General features: G+C 40.1%; 1 protein-coding gene and 1 long non-coding RNA gene across 2 annotated transcripts; both read left to right on the plus strand.

The window, feature by feature from the left end:
* Window positions 1–480: 480 nt before the first annotated feature.
* On the plus strand, window positions 481–14,906 carry LOC117754814. Its single transcript, XR_004612494.1, has 3 exons — window positions 481–493; window positions 13,747–14,784; window positions 14,849–14,906. It is a non-coding gene; the product is annotated as an uncharacterized LOC117754814 (long non-coding RNA).
* Window positions 4,399–13,182, plus strand: katnal1 (katanin p60 subunit A-like 1). Its single transcript, XM_034574080.1, has 11 exons — window positions 4,399–4,584; window positions 5,667–5,840; window positions 6,547–6,716; window positions 7,522–7,681; window positions 7,762–7,889; window positions 7,982–8,087; window positions 10,246–10,404; window positions 10,668–10,794; window positions 10,985–11,119; window positions 11,389–11,515; window positions 12,391–13,182. The coding sequence occupies exons 1-11, from the start codon at window positions 4,579–4,581 to the stop codon at window positions 12,587–12,589; spliced, it is 1,491 nt and encodes a 496-aa protein (XP_034429971.1). The 5' UTR covers window positions 4,399–4,578; the 3' UTR covers window positions 12,590–13,182.
* Window positions 14,907–15,573: the final 667 nt, after the last annotated feature.

The following is a 15,573-nucleotide window of genomic DNA, read 5'->3' on the forward strand; positions in this document are numbered from 1 at the left end:
AATATAAAATGTATATATGTAATATATGTAGGAGCAGCAGGGTTATAATTTCATTTTGATGTATGATGATTTCAAAATATTGGAGTTGTATTTTGTACTGGTGTTAAATATGACTGAGGGTAGCTGCAGCTCATAAAAGTAAATGATTAGAAAATGGTTAAAAAGGTGAACATCCCAGTTTCTAAAGTTTAAGTTGACCAACAGTCTTAAAGGTTCAGTGTGTAGAATTTAGTGGCATCTAGTGGTGAAGTTGCATGTTGCAGCTGAATACCCCTCACTTCACACTCCCCTTCCAAACATGAAAGAGAACATGTGGTATTCTTCAGTTGTCATAAAAACTCAAAAGGTGTTTAGTTTGTCCAGTTTGGGCTACTGTAAAAAAACATGGTGGCCTCCGTAGAGAGGACCCGCTCCCGACTTATAAATATAGAGTAGGTACATATAAAGGGCCCATTCTAGGGTAAAGAAAACAACAATTCCTACAATTTAGATGGTTACACACTAGTGAAACATCACTAGGTACATTTTTTATTCAATTTCTGCCAATAGATCCCTTTCACCTAAATCTTACACACTGAAGCTTTAAAACCCAATGAATCTTCACACTGGAGAAGCTGGAACCAGAGATGCTTTGGTGGTTTTGCTGGATAAATGATAGTGACTTGATTAATTCAGCTCTTACTTTTGAGTAAATTTAGAGACTGTGGTTTGTGATGGTGTCGTATTATCCAACAATGTATTGATACTTGAGCATATTTTCAGTTTTGTTCATTTGTAAATTGATTTCTCAGTGAAGAAATTGTCATTCGATCTATAGGAAATAAACAGAAAATGGAGAGCAACATTTCCTTCAACCTTAGCTGACATCTTTCAATTAGATATTTTGTTTGCCCAACGTTGCAGATGTTTAGTTTTCCACAATTTAAGAAACATATTTGAGAAGCAAAGATCCAGAGAATTGTGGGTATTTTTCCTTGGTGATCAAAGTAGTTCACAGTGTTTCTAATATTTTGTTCTCAATTCAAATACAAGAGTTTGAATTCATACAAAGCTGCATTCACAATACTAACCAAGCATTATTATTATTACCACCTTATTTCAAGGGCAACTCATTTGTTTTTATTCCAAGCGTTTTCAACTCATGTATAATTAGATACGTTGGCTTTTGTTTTGCCAAACCACTGCTTCCGCGAAGTCAAGAATGAACTATCCTTACTATTCTTTTGATAGTTATAAAATAAAGAACTTTATTTACCTCTGTTCCACACAGGCTGCTGCATGAGAAAGATTTGTGCACTTACTGCCGTAAGCCATTCACTGGAGACGCCAAGATGGTCCTGGATGACCTGAAGATCAACTGCCACGCTACCTGCTTCAAAGTGAGCAGATTAAAGACACACATAAATCAGCAATGTGTAGCGGTTGTAGGACGACGTATTTAGATAATTTACGAAGGCAAAAGTTGCAATACCACACTGTCAAAATACTTTAATGCAAGTTTACTTTAAGTACTATTTATGCAGAGGAGGTGGAGGCTCTAGCTTTAAAATATGTTACTACTGATGCATTAATGTGTACACAGCCAAATTAGACTCTTGGCTCGTAGTTGACATTGTTTGTTTCCTTTTTCTTGGAACTGATTAGACTGGACAGTTTGTGCCATGGGCCTTTTTTTTAACTTCAGACATTTTAACTTCTCGTAGCAGGTAAAGCACAGGTGTCACAGTGAACCGGTATTAACAATACCCTGCCCATGAAACCAAAGCATCTAAATAACTATTTTTATTAATTATACCTGTGAATTTCCTACTGTGATATTAGTACACACAGTTTGGTAAGACCACTGAGTAGCTCCACTTAACTTCCACCTGACTACTAATCAGGTGGAGTAACTGGAAACACCTGAGCCTTTGACTTGTATCCACAGCCAAATGAGGAGGACACATTTGCACAAAATAAAAATACTTGGGTGAAGTAGTACTTGAGTATTTTGAGTATTCAGTTACATTCTGCCGCTGGCGACAAGATGTTATGAGGGACTGTGCAGCTGAACAGTTGCTCAGTGTGTATCTCTTCCCTCATGTGTGCGTTTGTTTGTGTTTGAACAGTGTGAGGTGTGTAACTGCAAACTGGGTGTTCTGGCAAAAGATAGTTTCATGACACAAATATAACTTTTTATTTTAAACATGCATTGCAGCTAGTTGTCACTGTGTTTTTGACATCGTGGTATTTTATGTCTCTGTATCGATTCTAACGTAGGTTGAAGATGTGCATTTCCGATACTCTCTTAGTTCTGCTGCCTTTATGGGGACTCTTATGTGTAACTTGATAAGATATATTGCAAATTTAGGGCGGGGGGGGGGTTCTATTTTCAGCATCCAAAGCCCAAGGTGGCATTGTCAAATCCCAAGAATGTTAAATCCCCAAAATATGTCATTTTACTGATATATGTCAAAGAACAGCAGTGAGTTTTAAAAGCTGCAACCAGAAAATATTTGTTTTCTGCATAAAATTGACTGAAACTATTCATGGATTATTCAAATAGATTAACATTTAGTCGATTGTATAATATACTAATTGACAATTTCAAGTATCCACATTTCACAATGAGAAGCGACAATATTACAATCCTTGCAGTTGCAACAGTTATACACTCGCATCCTATACATCACTGCACTGAATGAAGCTGTCATCACTTTAGTTTTTATTTGACACTGTTGGTTTCAGAGCTCAGGTTGTTGCCAATAAAATGGAAATTGCTCTTTGTGGAGATTTAGAACTTTACGGGTTTATTGGCATTTGGATTTCATGATCCTTTACACAACCACTGGTTTACTTTAGCTATAAAAGGCTTTACTGCACTGTACTGTTGCACATCTGAGAAATATCACCACTGTAAAACTCAACTCCAGTTTTTATTCTGTGTGGGTACTGGTTGTGCACAGCAGCCTCCAGCTCATGTCACTGTAAAATTTTTGTGCTAAACTGTGGCTTTTTGCTGTGTGTTGCAGGCTGTATGTGAGTCACAGAGCCAAGCTGCAGGGTGAGAGTGTCCTCAGTCCTCTACAGTGGTGCAGGCAGGTACTGGACCACCCGGGGCCTGAGGTGGCGCTGGCGAAGATGAACCTCTGTCACAGACTGGACCAAGGTACAGTGTGTTTGCCAGTGAGATTAACAGCCCTCATCCGCAGCCACATCTGCCACATCTGTCTCTCAGGCTACTGACATGTGACTATAAGCTTCAGCAGCAAAATGTTTCCACGTGCAGCAGGATTTCAGCCTCAGTTTCCTGAGCCGTGGGAGCGTTTCACTTCACACAGCTCAGTCGTTACAACAAATCGACCATTTAACTCACTAGCTTTATATTTATGTCTTTTAAAGTACGTCAGCTAACTTTCCCACGGAGTGATTATTTCTGTGTTAGTGAAGCTGGATGGACCTTTCATTTCATGGCCCGCAACCCTGTAGATATAAAAAAAACTGATAACTTTGGAGGAATAGGTGAACAACAGTATAGAGATATAGAAACACTGCAACCCCAAAAGTAGTTTATCTATCCATCCATCCATCCATCCCTCCGTCCATCAATCAGCTATACCACGGATCCTAGGGCGAGAGGACAAATCGCTAAACTGTATCTAAGGATGCACAACACGTCTCCACTTCCTCCCATGACCCAGAAATTAAGTCAAAATATCTTGAGCCAAAGACGTAATTTGGAGCCAGAGTCTGAGCAGTAGTGATCAGGGGATGAAGTGGCTGCTACAGAGTCTATTTATTCTATCCTTTTCTATTCGGTGTATGCTGTGGGCATGCATCATGTGCGTGCTTTGATATTATTGGTCCAAGCTGGGATTCAATTCTACAATCTATAGAATTACAATCTAATTTATCTGTTTGGGGTTTGTTCATTAGTGTTTGTGTAAGTCCTCCTCTCTCAGTAGATTCAGTGAAGGTTGGCTCCCCTCCTGGGGGTCATGAATACATCCTTGTCACTGTGCTCCAGCAGCCATGGTTTGTGTAACTAGCTGTGAATGTGAGTTTTATCCAGTAGCGTTCGAGGCTAATTGCATCGTGAATGCAAAATGCAACGCTCTGCCTACCAATCAGGGGTGAGAACCCAGTGTTTACACATTGAAGATAGTTTATCTCAAGTCAGTCGTGTCATTTCAGGTCAAATCTACTCACTGCTAATCAGCAAGACAGTGAAAAAGCACAGTACCAATGTGTAGTACCAGTTTGTTTCTGTTGTGTCAGTTGCAGATCTGGGACACGGCAGGTCAGGAGCGTTTCAGGAAGAGCATGATATATATGTATATATATCTATACATATATAGATATATATGTATATATATTTGAAACGTGTGCTGCACCACTGAAACATACAACAGGACTTCTCGCTGCTTGCTGTGACCTCCTCGACGTGTGAACCGCGCACAGTGGTTATGTTTACGAGCTTGTGGCGGGCCAGTGAACGCAGCGCGGTCTGTATTCCTCACGGCGTCTCTCCGCGGCCATGGTAACACTTCCCCCGGCGCCGGAGCTCCAGTTCACAGACACAACACACCAGCGCTGTTCATGCAGGTACGAGCTCCACCTTCACTTCAGCAATGTGAGTTATATCCTGGTCTGGTTGTCTCTAGTCCGTTGAACCTCCTGAGAGGATTAGCCACGTTTATGTGCCGCTTTGCCGCGTCTCGTTGTGTGTCTGTGGCCTAGCAGCGGTTAGCTAGCAGAAGCTAACGTCTCTGAGGCAACTGCAGACAACAGGAGGAGCTGAACAGTGATGGTGTTGGGACTGAAGGTTGATCATCTAACCCACTGCTATCAGCTAGCTTAGCCTTAGCTTAGCCTCCATGCTTCACACCGGCTGGAGCAGGTTTCATTGCATCTGCAGTCCAGAAAGTAAACAAAAGATTGAGAAGAAAACAAATCAGAAACAGTTAAATTGGCCAAATAGGAAAAACAAGAGCAAAAGCAAAAGCCTTAGGAATAAAAAACATTACATTGAATTTGATTCAAAGCAAATGAATCAATTAAAACAAATGGATTTACTAAAATAAGAACTGCAGGTAAAACGAGCGACAGACAGCTCAAATCGTGGCAGCGGCAGCTCGTAGAGGCACTTCCGGTGGCAGTAGAAACTGCCACTGATGTGTAAAGGCCAGGATAGTATAAATAACAGTTTGCTTCAATATCAGTACATTTCACTTTATTTGAACAGGATAAGCCAGCCTGTATCAATACTGCTGCCCATGGATTTATGTCTGTTAACTGAATTCATATAAATGCTGAAGACATGAGAATAAAATTGGTAGGTGTAGGTTAGTAGCGGTTTGTTGTGTACAGCTTCTTTTGTCATTTGTTTAGTATATTTTACACGGAAGTGCCTCTACGAGCTACAGCTGCCACAGTTTGAACTTGCCCTTACTGGGTATAACAAGGTGAGATTATCAATTTAAATTGCCTTAAGGATAAAAAATAGCTTTAGCTTGTTCTGGAGGTTATTCCATGTTGCAGGTGCAGGTGCATATTTTCTATAGTTTGAATCCTCATGAATGTGATATACTTATTATGAAATATACACAAATTAAACTTGCAACCAACCAACATCTATTATGGTTTCAGTCAAACTAATCACTTGTTTTTTCCCCCTCATCATGTAGCTATTATTCAGCATGAATCTGGCAGAGATATGTGACAACGCCAAGAAAGGCCGCGAGTACGGCCTGCTTGGAAACTATGACTCCTCCCTTGTGTACTACCAGGGCGTCATTCAACAGATCCACAAGCACTGTCAGACCTTCAGAGACCCTGCACTTAAAGCCCAATGGCAAAAGGTAAGTTCCCCAAATCCGTGATCACACCTTTTACACAAGTTATTGAAGAGTCGTTGAAGGAGAAGCCACAGCCCTGCAGTTCAGCAGTACAAATATTTAGGACCCTGTGTTGTAATCCAACTGAGTACATTTACTCAAGTTCTGGGCTCTTCAGGTACTTGCACTGGATTTTTGCATTCTGCTACATTACACGTCCATTCCACTGCAGTTCAATTGCAAATGTCGCACTGTTTTTACTCCATTACATTGGTTTTATAACTTTAGTGTGATAACATTAAACATAATCAACTGATAAATTATGATATAGTAGCGATTAAGGTACCCAGGAGTATATAAAGTGGTTGAAATTAATCTCACCATTATCAGCTGTAACATTATTTGATTAATAATGATGAATTAATACAATATATTTTTTGTGAAAGGGTCCATTCTGCAATGAAAATACTGGTGTGTTAAATTTGCTTCCATCAGGGTGGAGGTTTTACTGTTGCGTTAACAGGCGTGTATTATTGTATTCTGTCAGCTCTTGTATTTTGAGAATCTACCTCACTAGCTGTGAATGCAACAAGATGGTCCTCTAGTGTCTGGCTCCTTTCTCTGGATGGTTTGGAGACAAGTAGACAAGAGTTGTTTTTAATCCATTGCTTATTGTCTACAAGCAGTGATGCAGTGCTGATATTATACATTTTCCTCTGTTTGTGTTCAGGTCAGGCAGGAACTCACTGAGGAGTACGAGCAGGTGAAAGGCATCATGGGAACGCTCGAGAGCTTAAAGTCAGAGAAGCCAAACGACATCTTTGCACCTCTTGCTCCTCAGTCCGACGACAGACCCGAGGATCCAGCAGTATGGCCCCCTCCCATCCCTGCTGAACACAGGTGTGTGTGTGTGTGTGTGTGTGTGTGTGTGTGTGTGTGTGTGTGTGTGTGTGTGTGTGTGTGTGTGTGTGTGTGTGTGTGTGTGTGTGTGTGTGTGTGTGTATAAACATCATCCTGCAGAGCCGGAGAGCCCCCACCATTAGTAGGTGGCATTTTGTATTTGTGCCATTTGTCCCACTGGGTCATATTTCAGTTGGAATATAATATACCATCAGGTCTAAAGTCCAACCAGACTGTTTTTTAAAGTTTATTTCTAATGACTGATTCTTTGTTTGTTTTTTACAATTTGGCTAATGCAAGATAAGGATGTCTTGTTTTTTACTTAACATTTTATTGTCCCATGAATTTTTATATAATAACACAATTGAAAAAACAGTCTAGTAGTCAGTTCTTATTTTATTCCATTCAGCATAAAAGAACAGTGAACAAAACTGCAGTGTTTTTATTTTATTTGATAATATTTTTAGTGTGGTTTTTATTGGCCCGAATGGATCCAGGGGATTTATTGAGTTTCTGGCAGAACTGATTATTACTGATACCATCCAGAAAGTCTGTGGGATAAGATAACTTTATAAGGAAGCACTTTGAAGTGCACACAGATCTCATCTGTTCCATCTCATTCAGCACATTGTGACTCATCACGTTGGATTTAAATTTAAATTTCTGTTCATTAAAATGGACATATCAGGCTTTGCCATCACAGAAGCAGAGCTGGTTTACAGTTACTGCCTTCCCCTGTTGCAAATTATCCGAGGCAAGTCCTGCTTTTATCTTAGTATATCATTTTAATCCTGTGTCTCAGTAGGAATCCTGTAGCAGTGAAGCGTCCCAGCAGTGCAGTGAAGCAGCAGAGAAAGGAGTCCCTAGGTCTGAATCACAGAGGGGGGGGGCCAGGAGGCCGCGGATTGAAACCAGACCGGCCGGGATCGAAAGACGCACGTGGCACAAAGGCCAAAGACGAGAAGGTCAGGCCGCAGTTAATGATTGGTGGTTGAGTGGATGGACACGGTTTTAGAGGAATGAGTTTATAATTTTTTCTTAACAGGCAAAGAAAGGGGCGGTTGATGCACCAGGGGATGTAGAGCTGAAGAAATTTGACGGCACAGGGTATGACAGTAACCTGGTGGACTCACTGGAGAGAGACATCGTGTCCCGTAACCCTAACGTTCACTGGTATGGTAGCACACAGATTCATTTAAACTCCTTTACACTGCAGAGGCTCGTTTCTTGAGCTTTGCTGACTGAATTCTCTCGGTGAACTGCAGGGAGGATATTGCTGATCTGGAAGATGCGAAGAAGCTGCTGAGGGAAGCTGTGGTGTTACCCATGTGGATGCCTGACTTTTTCAAGGGCATTCGCCGCCCCTGGAAGGTACTCGCATATACACACACACACACACACACACACTCACGCTTTCTTACAGACTTGATGACTAAGAAATCCCATAGATCAATAGAGGCAAGCGTTTCATCATTTCACATAGTTCTGTGTTCAAACCTAACTTAAAATGTTGAACCCTGGTAGCTGCTGACATTTGAACACCCAGCTGTGTGGCAGTGAAAGCGTGTAACACAGCAACCATAGTCGTAGTAATGTGACTCCTGCAGCCTGTTTCAACAGCTGCACAGAAATTCTGTCTAAGTCAACACCCTCACACTAGTTTGAAAAGTAGTCGCAGACCATGCTGTTTCACCTGGACCATCATTCAGTTCAGAAGGGTAAACAATGCACTGACGCTTTTATCCAAAGCGACTTACATAAGTGCATTCAACCATGAAGGTTATTTTTGTTTCTGCTCTAGTTTATGTTTTCTTTACTTAGGTGAGGATGGCTGTGTCACACATTCACCAACACCAACAATAGAAAACTTAAATCTTAGCATTAAAGATTTAGTCTCAACAAAGTTGTGTGCTGGTCAGCGTTATCATAAATATAAAGGGGCGTGTTTTCATCATGAATCTCTCGTCTTTCAAATGGTTTCTATGACAACAGTTCATAAGAAATTACTCGCACCCTAACTATCTCCTAACTTAGGTGTCTGGTGCAAATCCCACACTATAATCAAACCAGACTGCATTATTTTGAACCTGGTATGACAGGCAGCTGTTTTTTTCGTACAAACATGAACACAAACGTTTATCCTGTCATACGTTCACAACGTCTTTCGTCAGTGGGCCTCCTCAGCCGCCATACTTCACAGTATCTACATGACTAAATGACCACTTTATTTTTTCTGTAACAGCCTGATTTCTACTTTATCATGTGAGGTCTCCTCCCCTCAGGCCTGTCATGTGTGTGTCAACACTTTTACAGCAGCACAGTGCTCTCTTAGATTTTCAGATATCGGATTTATATAACTATAGAAAATACATGTTTAGTTTTTAATATGTAATTTCATGATTGTTTTCTGGGCACACAGGAAGACTGAAGCTATTAGTTTCATTATAACTGACATTTAGTATAGAGCGCTGGGCTCCTGGTGAGATTCTGGTGAATCTCATCTTAATCCGTTTTTTGTGTTATAAATCTGTCCGCCCCATCCTGCTGGGAATATAAACCGACGTGTATGGATTCGGAGGCAGTAGGGATTACAAGTACATGAAAAAATAAAACATAATCATCATAGCAACACAAAGCAGATGCAGAAATGTCAGACATCAGACGTCTGACTGAAATCAACAGGAGAGATTTGCATCAGAGACCCTGTTTAATTGAATGTGCAAATACATGAACATAACTGTAAATCAGTGCTGCTATTTGATCTCTCTTTCAAACTTTCATGAATCAGTGCTTAAAAACACTGCTTGAATTTTACTTAATCTACCTGCTTTATTTGATTCTATGTTATCTTATCTGATATTATTTTTATTTATTTTATATTTATTTTTATTGTTCATTGTATTGCTGTATTTTATTCTGTTGATGTATTTGAATGGTTTTGTTATGCACCTTGAATTACAACTTTGCAAGAAAGGGACTATGTTAATGAATCTTCGTAATCATTGCCATTTAAATAAAATATACATATATCGGCAGATATATTAGTGTCTGTTTTTTTTTACTCCCTTATATCGCTATTTGCCTTGTCGCCCAAATATCCATATAAGTCATGCTGTAATTAGCAGTGACACTTATGGCTCTCTTTCTATTTACCAGTTAAACAGCAGTAACATGTTTGCTTATTTGCAAGTGATTGTATCAACAGTGTTTGTCACTGAAAATTAAAACACAGAGTAACTGGAGTATGATCAGATCTGTTGATTTTCAGTCACATGGGAGCATGTGACTGAAGCCTTTTCTTGTTCATCAGCCTCGTGCATGTCAGTGCTGCACATCCTTACTCTTTGCACATTCCAAGGTTTTCAGGGTAACTGAAGTGAATACACTTTTCTTACAGCAGCAGGAGATAGTTCAACATGTCTGTCAGTGTTCTGTTAATATAAGTCGTCGCAGTGACTGTAGCTGTGAGTGTTAGAAGTTGTTGTCTGTGTACCTTTGGTCTTGCTCAACAACAGTGTGTTTGTTTCAGGGTGTGTTAATGGTCGGCCCTCCAGGGACGGGGAAGACCATGTTGGCCAAAGCTGTAGCCACAGAATGTGGGACCACTTTCTTCAACGTGTCCTCCTCCACGCTTAGCTCCAAATACAGGGGCGAGTCTGAAAAACTTGTTCGTCTGCTGTTTGAAATGGTAAGTAAATACGGCGTGTACATGTGGATATATGGGAGGTGGAGTGGGTCAACCACAAATCACAGGGTTGGTGGTTCAATCCCCAGCTCTGTCCACATGTCAAAGTGTCCTTGGGCAAGATACTAAACACAAAAGTGTATATGTTTGGGAACTGTTAAATAAGACGTAAATTATAAGAAACTTCAGATAAAAACTTCATTTAAAAAAATTTGATTTGAGTTATTTGCCAAGGGAAAAGTTTCTTTAATAGTTTTTTTTCTTAGGCCAGGTTTTATGCACCAACAACCATCTTCATCGATGAGATTGACTCAATCTGTGGCAGAAGAGGAACATCTGATGAACATGAAGCCAGCCGCAGGGTCAAATCAGAGCTTCTGATCCAGATGGATGGTGAGTGAAATAGAGAAGTGGGAAGGTGAAGCTAATGTATCTTAATTTTAAAAATACTAACAAAATTGCTCAGCAAAACCTGAAATTGTTCTGTCAAGACCTGTGCAACATAGATGCAGTGAAGTCGTTACTGTATATTTTTCAAAGCTCATGTTTGGGAGGAAATCTACTTTTTTTTCACTGAATGAAGGTGTGGGGGGAGCATCGGAGAATGACGACCCCTCTAAGATGGTTATGGTCCTCGCCGCCACCAACTTCCCCTGGGACATTGACGAGGCATTACGACGACGCCTGGAGAAGCGGATCTACATCTCCCTGCCCACAGGTGACCTCATCAGCCTCAGGCCGACAGCAAACTAGAGCAAACTAGAGCAAAGGTCACTGTAGTAAAAGTCACAGAGGCTGTACCCAACAGTGAAGCTAAGATAAGAGTAATTGATATTGATTCACTCTGGGGAAATTTATCAAGAATTGATTTAATTCACTCAGTATTTATAGAGCATTTCTAGGAAAATTATGTTCAGATGTGTCATCGTTATATCTGACAATACTGTTTTTGTGTGTGTGTGTGTGTGTGTGTGTCTGTTCGTTTAGCTCTGGGTCGTGTAGAGCTTCTTAAAATCAACCTGAGGGAGGTGGAGGTGGCTGCTGACGTAGACCTGGACCTCATTGCTGAGAAGATTGAGGGCTACTCAGGAGCAGATATCACCAACGTCTGCAGGTGTGTGTGTGTGTGTGTGTGTGTGTGTGTAAGTGTGTGTGTGTGTGTAAGTGTGTAAGTGTGTGTAATAGTATGTTATACGATCTCTATCTCTGGCTTTCCCAAAGGTCATCCCTGCCCTCTGAATACCAATCAACCAGGTTTCATTGTCTATCACCAATCAGCTTAAACCTGACATAATCACCAGAGTAAAGGCTGCTATTCAGCAAAGACTAAACCCTGATTTCTATACATTTACAAAGAGTCATTACATTCAAAATGATTATTCAATCATCTCTTTCTATTGCCGTCTGTTCTTGTCAGGACTGTAGCGTGTGCATTTCTTAAAGCAGTTACACATACTTACAAAAGCTCATATACCCATTCAGACAGATCAGTAGTGCATGTAGATAACAAATGTTTAGCTTCATGAATCCAATACGACACATTCCATAGAATACAACAGTGAATAATATAAACTGTGAGTGATCATCAGACTATGTTTATGTGCCTTGGTGTTGACATTATTTGTAATAATTGTCTTAGTTTAAACATTTTCTCTGTTACCGTCTTGTCCATGGCGTAGGCGTCCTTTCTCCTGTAGCTATGCTGAGAATGGCAGGTATTTTAAGTTGCCAGAGTTGTCTCTGCTCATCTCAGCAATGGCTTTTTTGTTTTGTTGACCTTGGATGTGTGTGTATCATCTACATACAGCATGTAGCCTGCAGGATTTATTCACAGCGTAAACTCATCCCCCTTGACAGGAGAAAAACTCTTCAAATGTGGAATTCAAAACAGAAGAAATTCTACGTGACGTGTTTTATTCAGTGAACTTGTTCCATGTGCGTATAGTAACAGTCATCTGTCTGCTGCTCCCGTCTTTCCACGTATAACAGGGATGCATCCATGATGGCAATGCGTCGTCGCATCCAAGGTCTGAGCCCTGAGGAGATCAGAGCTTTGTCCAAAGAAGAGCTGCAGATGCCTGTGACTATGGAAGACTTCACCCTCACGCTCAAGAAGATCTCCAAGTCCGTCTCTGCTACCGACCTGGAAAAATATGATTCCTGGATGGCTGAGTTTGGGTCAGTGTAGACAACAGTACCAGTGAGACCCAGAGGGACCAGCACCTTAAAAGGAGGACTCATAGTTTTGAAAATGATGAAGAGCACGGACTTAGGAGTGTATACAGAGCCGAGGGAACTGTAGCACGTGAACCAGGCGGCACATCAGGGATCAAGAAAACACATAGGCTCAAGTTCACATCAGATGACTGGTGCCTTTGGTGATGTGAACTTTCAGTGGCTTCACGCTTCTCCTCGCTTTTCCTTCATGTCCGTGTGGTGAGCGTCAATCATCCAGCTGCTGACTGATTTAAGTGACCTGAGGAAGAATGAGGTGAACTTTTCTCACAATGGGAAATTTTAGTGTGTAACTAATAATAGACACAGGTAGACCAGGGAATGCACACTAGTTTCAATTAGATATCAGGCCTCATGCAAGAATTCAGATTCTCAGCCTAAACCTCTTACTTTTTACCTACTATTTATTAGTGTGGTGAGTTTGTTGCAGATTCAAATAAACATCCAAATCTCATGAGGGGATTGTTGGGCCTTGGCGGAGGTCTTTGCAGAATTTTCATACAAGTGTTCACCAAACTCTCTCTGGCTTGACAAATTTATCACAAATGGCAAAATTCCAAAAGATGAATTCCAGCTGTCCAATTGGACAATCACTGCTTTTATATTTGCTGAATTCCTGTCCCAATTCTCCTCCATTTGTGGGTACGTTTCACAAAATATTAGCAAAGAGTGAAAACTGCAGATTTATCGGTATAAGTTTATTGTAGGAGAATAGAACCTCTTAAAGGAAACTCTTAGAAAATCTTAAAGGGTCAGTGTGTAGAATTTAGTGACATCTAGTGGTGAAGTTGCATGATGCAGCTGAATATCCAACACATTACATTACATTTCATTTAGCTGACGCTTTTATCCAAAGCGACTTACAATAAGTGCATTCAACCACGAGGGTACAAACCCAGAACCACAACAATCACCTTACTCTCCTCTTCCGAACATTACAGAGAACCTGTGGTAACTTTCAGTTGGCATAAAATCTCAAAAGGTTTAAGTTTTTCCATTATGGGCTACTGTAAAAAAACATGGCAGCCTCCTTAGAGGAACCGCTCCTGATGTAAATATAGAGTATTAAGATATAAAGGGTATATTGGGTAAAAAAAAAAAATGAAGAAGAAACACACTAGTGAAAACATCACTAGGATTATTTTATGTTCAATTTCTGCCCTTAGATCCCTTTCACCTAAATCTTACACACTGGACCTTTTTTAGAGAAAATTCTGCTTAAATCTTAAATGACTGTGATTCAACTCTGTCAGCTTCTTGTGATTCTTGCATGAGGCCCATTGTCTGTATGTTCAAGCACTTTCAATGTACCTCCTTGTGGAGCTCATGTATTTACTACTGACTGAACACACTTGAAGAACCACGATGTCTGTTGTGAGGTGAGAGATTGTGTTTGTGTTTTCATGTATTTTTTTTTTTTTATCTATTTCAGTTTTATTTCAATTGAAACAAACAAATGTAGTCAAACTAAAAAAGAGAACGACCACATGGATTGTGTATTAAATGATGCAGACAATTAATCCTCATCTATATGTAATGGTTCCTGTTTTATATGTAGTCTATTAAATATCCCTAAACTCAGTCAGGTTTTGTTTTGTATTGACCAAGTGTTGATTGAGTTGAATAATTAGATGAATACATTGTGAACTAATGGTGAACTCAATCTATACTCGATGGTTGTTTTATTGTTCTCCCCTGTTCCAAACGTTTACAGCATTCTGCTTCAGGGCACTAAAAGCTCTATTCAGTGTATAATTTGCATTGTCTTTTATTTTAATACCAAAAAATAAACTTTACCTTTAATCTTTCATGATTCTTAACACACCTTTTGGTTTTGAATTTCTGTATTTAATCACTGTCTCCATTAACCATTGAATATTTTTGCAGTGTGACCAAATGTGAAGCTAAGAAACAAAAAAGTGTTTTTGCAGAAAAGATATCAACCCACAATAGCACATATTGTTTTAACCTAACGTATCCTGGTGTCTCCTGTCTACTAAAGAAAGATGTGATAACCAACTTGTTCTCTTGTTTTTGAGGAAGAGGCATTTCTATAATCTTCTATTAGCTTACAGAAATAATGGAAACACACTTGCAGATGATGTCCCATTTTCAGAGAAACTCCCTGTTACCATCCAAATGACTCCTGTTGGTCTTTGAACCTCATTTTTTGAGTCAATGCGATAAATAATTTCATGAACCGTGATATCAGACAGTCTTTTTCACAAGTAGATCTTTCAAAGCGTCCTCAGTGTATGTAATAAAAACATTTGCTCACAGTCTTCTTTGCTGTTCTGTGTTTGTTATATACTCCAGCATATTGACCCAGCAACAGCAAGAGTCTGTAGTTCCATATTTGATCGGATGAAATTTTTGTCTGATTTAATTTCATCCGTGTGAAAAATTAAAGAGTGTTTCAGATGATATAATGGGAACATGTTGCACAATATATAAACTAAGAACTGTTTCCACTGTAAGCCTCCGCATCATCCATGGGTCTGCACCTGTGCCTGCGAGGAGGGGTGGACTTTGGCTCCACGATAAAGACTTATGGAGGAATGGTGTACGCACCAGCAACTTCAGCATGCACTAACAGAGCGTGGCATGGAAGCTTCTCCATACTCAGGACCGCAAAGGGGGAGAGAAGTGGACGCTGGGGTGAGCCTGTCTTGACGGCTAGTGAGTATTTATAGGGGTTACAGGAGCTGTAATAGGCCACATATGCAGGAGCCATTGTACTTCTGCTGCTGTGACACTTACGTTTCTGTGTGGTTGGATCAATGAAGCTGATCTTATCTTAAACAATCAATGAAGCCCTCTTTAATTAAGAATTAGGCCTGTATCATTCAGGGGTAGATTGATATTCTTTAAATTGAAATTGAGTGCTGCACTTATATATAAAAATAAGGTTGGTCTAATCCAAAGAAATCTTTTGTT

This window comes from Hippoglossus hippoglossus, chromosome 21, assembly GCF_009819705.1.
Source record: "Hippoglossus hippoglossus isolate fHipHip1 chromosome 21, fHipHip1.pri, whole genome shotgun sequence".
Lineage (NCBI taxonomy): Eukaryota > Metazoa > Chordata > Actinopteri > Pleuronectiformes > Pleuronectidae > Hippoglossus > Hippoglossus hippoglossus.